The sequence below is a fragment of the Phalaenopsis equestris genome, unplaced genomic scaffold (assembly GCF_001263595.1).
Source record: "Phalaenopsis equestris unplaced genomic scaffold, ASM126359v1 Scaffold000036, whole genome shotgun sequence".
NCBI classification, from domain to species: Eukaryota; Viridiplantae; Streptophyta; class Magnoliopsida; order Asparagales; family Orchidaceae; genus Phalaenopsis; species Phalaenopsis equestris.
Window position 1 is genome coordinate 4,512,427 of NW_018164478.1, and position 5,343 is coordinate 4,517,769.

General features: G+C 38.6%; 1 protein-coding gene across 1 annotated transcript; it reads left to right on the top strand.

Annotated features, from left to right (window-relative positions):
- The first annotated feature begins 2,451 nt into the window (after window positions 1-2,451).
- LOC110018958 (alpha-L-fucosidase 1-like) lies at window positions 2,452-5,122 on the top strand. Its single transcript, XM_020716444.1, has 2 exons — window positions 2,452-3,416; window positions 4,134-5,122. Exons 1-2 carry the CDS (start codon window positions 2,647-2,649, stop codon window positions 4,819-4,821), a joined length of 1,458 nt encoding a protein of 485 aa, XP_020572103.1. The 5' UTR covers window positions 2,452-2,646; the 3' UTR covers window positions 4,822-5,122.
- The last annotated feature ends 221 nt before the right edge of the window (window positions 5,123-5,343 follow it).

Consider the following 5,343-nt stretch of genomic DNA (forward strand, 5'->3'; position numbering starts at 1 on the left):
GCAACTTATTAAAAACAGTTACACAACAGCTTTGGCAAGAAATTGCTGCGAATAAACTCGTTATCTGTTTGATTTTGCAATTTGAAAATAGCTGTACTGCAGTTGTTTCTGAACAAATGACCATTTTGTCACTTTACTGTAGTGTTGTTTACAACGGAAGTATTCATGTTAGCTCATCCCATAATTGAAAGCAAATATCTAGTTTGAGTATTGCAAAATAAAAATAAACAACTCTCGTAATAGTGAGCAGTGTGACTATCAAAATTAAGAAAATGACAAATAAAATTACAATCAATAATATGATAATATTATTTTTAAATTGCAGCCGGTGCAGGTCACGAGACAAGTCATTCTTCAGGAAAACTCGTCACTTCCGATCATTATCAGCTGTCGATTCCTCGGGCACACATAAAATTATCTCCCGTAGCTACATAACTGTCCTAAAGTAAGCAAGGAGCATGATAGTTCATAGTAACAGTGCGATCATCTGGAAATACCGGAAGTCATCAAACTCTTCTTTTCTTAAGGCTTAACACTACAAAGCACAAATATTTAGATGCAATATTATCGGTGAAAAAAATTGTAATTTAACAATGCCAGTTTTACTAAACCCTGAGGTCTCAGAAAAACATAGCATAAACCAACAAATCTATAACTTCCAAAAGACAACAGATCATTAAAAAAAGGGTTCTTAGTTGTCTTTAAATCACAAATGTGTCATATATGCATACCACCAAAAAAGAAGGTATCTAGAAGAGTCTCAAAAAACTATGACACTGAAAAAATGAGAGGATCTTAGTTGTTTTCATTGGAATTTCACATTTGACAAGAACCGGTTGGGACAAATAGGTCATCTAGAAGAACTCTTAAGGTTGAATGTCTCATCACTGATCTTAAAAAAACATCCAAAAAATATTTATATACCATATTATGTTCACAGTTGCCTCTTTGGTCATCCAAGTGAGGAGGGAGCGAAGAAATAAAACTGAGATTTAAAATTTAAATGATTTGATAAAACAACGAGACAACAAACTATAATAGTTTTCACCATCTATTGTAAATAAAGTAGCAATAAGGAAAAAAAAATACAATCAATTCATTCAATATCCAACGATGACATCTGTAATCAGCTCTCAATTCCATCATTTCCCCGAAACCTTCGACATCCTCCTGTGTGCAACCCTTAGGTGATTCAACTTCTGCCTGTGATATAAAAGGTCTTATGCTATATTCAAATGCTTCAGACGAGGCATGTAAATGATCAACATCAGCCCTGTTGAAGTCCACTTCATTGCGCGAATGATGACGTTTGATATAGTTATGGATAGCGATTGTGGGCACCATAATCTGCACCTACTTCGGAAATTGATATGTCAGCATATCAAGCAATATGATAATTTTTTTTCCTTCACACTCCAAATATTATGACAATTACCATGCGTAAGAAAAATACACGAAAGAAAAAATCACTATATAACACGAAATAATCTACGATCGGATCGTGGTGTGGCTTCACGGGCCATTAAACTGCGCCGGAGTTGCACCAAACAAACAACCCAAATGGCACGGGCTGCCGCACCGCAGCTCCAAACAGACTCTAAAACTTATGTAATATCAATAAAAAATTATTTTTTATTCGGCATGTCTCATTCTGATAAATTTACTTAGAATAATATGGGCATGATCTCGATATAATTTTTTGCTTCATTTTATGTCGTTTGCTGAAATCAAGACTTCAAGATCTGGTCTCTTATCTGAAATAAATTAATCTTCGATGAAAATTTTAATTTCTTCAAAAAATTACTGAAATTTAGTCAAAATTATTTAGTTTTAATTAAAAATTATAAAATTAATCAAAACTACAATACTCAAGAATTAAATTTAAATCATCCAAAATCCACTAAATTAGAAAAACTGAAACCTAAAACTGCTGCCGAAATTAGGGGCGAGCATTCAATGGGCTTTCATAGATCGGTTTTCAAATTAATCACACTAATTACAGCTAAAATTTGAAATTCAAACAACCGAAACAATAAAAATTTGATAGCATTGAACCCACATAACAAAATTTTACTTTAGTTTAAAGAACTCGTTTACGACGACACCAAAATTTAGTTGTTAGTAGGAACTCCATTATGAACATACATCAAGACTTACACATCTTACATGTATAACATAAAGTTAATTTAGCGAATCCACTATTTAATTTATTTTTTCATTTACTTGATTAAATAAAATCAAAATTGAACCAATTACTTAAAATAGAATGTGGAGATTTTTAACTTTATTATTTTAACAAAATAACCGCACAAATCATTTCTTTTCTCGATCAATCCTTGGCCTACTCATTTAAGATTTAGTAGGTTCTCACATCACTCATTCAAATGAGAATATCATCTACGGAGTTCCAATGCAGCCAGACTTCATATAAACAGCAATATAGAATATTATTATAGAAACCGGGCTCTACATTGAACAATATCTTTTCCTTCTTTCTTTAAGAGCTCTAGTAGCATTATTTGTTATAAAATATCTCTTATGCCTAACAATTCCACTTCCTTCCGTCCCCTCCCTCGCCACAAGCAAACATCCTTCGCAAACTCATCTTAAAGGTCGAAAACAGAGAAGGCAAAAAGCAGAGCAAGCATGAGAAAACTCATGCTTCTCTTCCTCGCAATCCTTCTCTATCAATCCAAACCCTCCATATCCAAACCTTCACCGCCACCCCTTCCCGTCCTCCCCGTTCCGTCTTCCTCGCAGCTCAAATGGCAGCGGCGCGAGATCATAATGTTCTACCACTTCGGCATCAACACCTTCACGGATTCCGAGTGGGGCACCGGCCACGAAAGACCCTCCATCTTCAACCCCACAGCCCTCAACACCACCCAATGGATCTCCGCTGCTGCCTCCCTCGGAGTCTCCCTCGTCATCCTCACCGCCAAACATCACGACGGATTCTGCCTTTGGCCCTCGCGGTACACCCACCACTCCGTCGCCTTCAGCCCGTTGCAGGGCGGCAAGGGAGACGTCGTCCGTGACTTTGTAGCGGTGGCTCGTGCTCGCGGCATCGACGTCGGGCTCTATCTATCGCCATGGGATCGCCATGAGAAGAGCTACGGCCTAAACGTGCCCTACAATGAGTACTACTTGGGTCAGCTCTACGAGCTGCTTGGCAATTACGGAAGCATATCGGAGATATGGTTCGATGGGGCCAAAGGGGCGAACGCGACCAACATGACTTATTACTTTAAAGATTGGTTCGGGATGACGAAGCAGATGCAGGGGTCGATTAATATCTTCTCTGACGCCGGGCCGGATTTGAGATGGGTCGGCGATGAGAAAGGGGCGGCAGGGGAAACCTGTTGGTCGCCGATCAATCGCACCAGACTTCGAATCGGAGACGCAAGCCTTGAGAGGTATGCTCTGATTATGAGCTTAATTGAGGGTTCGTTTGGTTCAGTTTTCTGGCGCTTTGTGATTGAGCAATCAAATATTCTTTACACATTTATTTCTTATTTACATTGATGAAAACATGCCAAATGATATAGGCTAAATTATTTTTTATGCCTAAAAGTATTTTAAATAATTTGTAAATGTTTTGAATTTTTTAAAAAATAATTATATTTTAATTAAACAGTCAAATAAAGAGTAATAATAAAAAATAAAAATGACCACACAATACCTTACATTTTATTGATGAAATATAAGACGATTTCTTAAGAATTTCTCTGAATTTTATGAGGATTTTCTTCTTAAAAAATTTCACGGTTGTTAGGGTAGGTGCAATGCAGAGAATCATCGCTTCTCAATTCTCTAATCATTATAATCAATTAAAAAAAGAGCAATTCTCAACAAATTTCTGTTCTTACACGAAGCATAAATATTTATATATGCCCCAAAATTTCATTTATATGCAATGAATTTTAAACTTCTCATCAGAGCTGATCTAGCTTTACTTGTAAGGGTGGGTACAATTATCTAATAATTAAATATTCGAAGTATTAGGAACAAACCTCGGGGAAAGGCAAAATTATAACTGCCTAAATGACAGAAAAAAAAATATTAATCATGTAATGCATATCTCATATAATTTCACTCAATAAATAAGCCTGCATTGCCGTATATTCGCTCAGCTACCTCAACACCGGCGATCCGAAAGGAACCGATTGGATCCCCCCAGAATGCGACGTTTCATTAAGGCCAGGATGGTTCTGGCACGCCGCCGAGAAACCAAAACCGCTCAACCAACTCATCGACATATATTTCAAGTCCGTCGGCCGCAACTGCGTGCTTCTGCTCAACGTGCCGCCCAACACCACCGGCCTTGTATCCAACTCCGACATAAACAGGCTTCACCAGTTTCGCTCCGCAATTGATCAAATCTTCAATATCGACTTGGCCCGAAACAGGACCGTGAAGGCCAGCAGCGAATGGGGAGGCGAGCACGGCGGCTTCACGGCCGGTAATGTGGTGGACGGGGACGAGGAGACGTATTGGACGCCGGAAGAGGAGGAGAAAGAGGGAGGGTATTGGATCGAGCTACGAGGGCTGAACAGGACGGATAAGTTTAACGTGGTGAGGATACAGGAGATGATAACAATGGGGCAGAGGATTAGGAGGCATGAGATTTATGTTGATGGGAAGGTGGTGGTGGGGAATGGAACGACGGTGGGGTACAAGAGGCTGCACAGACTCGAGCGGCCGGTGGGGGCTAAGAAGGTGAGGATTTGGATACCGGAGTCTCGCGGGCCGCCGTTGATTTCCGCGGTTGGTTTGCATTTTGATCCATTTAAGCCGTGGATTTCAACAAACGCAATGTAGATGGCATTATGTGATGTCAGTTGGAGAAGCTCATGGTTGCTTTGGAGCTAAATGGGGATCGGTTTTGTGTGAAGGGAATAGATGAGAGATTGAAGAGTTGGGGCAAAGCCGGAAAAGAGGCTGCCATGGAGGACTTGCTTGGGAAGAAGAAGATAGCCATTGTTGATCATGTGTATTGCTTGATTGTAGGGATGAGTTTACAGAGAATTGTTATGAGGGATTTCTTATTTGTGGTGTTTTGAATAAAAATTTCGGATTTATAAGCAGTGATGCTCCACTAAAATTGAGTGGGGGAAAATAATTTCTTATAGTTTTTTTTTTTTTTTTTTTTTGATATTGGGGGATCATATTAAGACAAATGAACTTATTTTAACAGGTGTAGTCGTTTTCGGATTATAAAACTGGATTGAATGGAGCCTAAATCATTGAAGCTTTTTGATATCTGCCATTGTTGCCACCACATGCTCCATTTTTTCCAGTTTTGAGAGAGACAGATCATAAAATTTATAACTTTCATTTCAT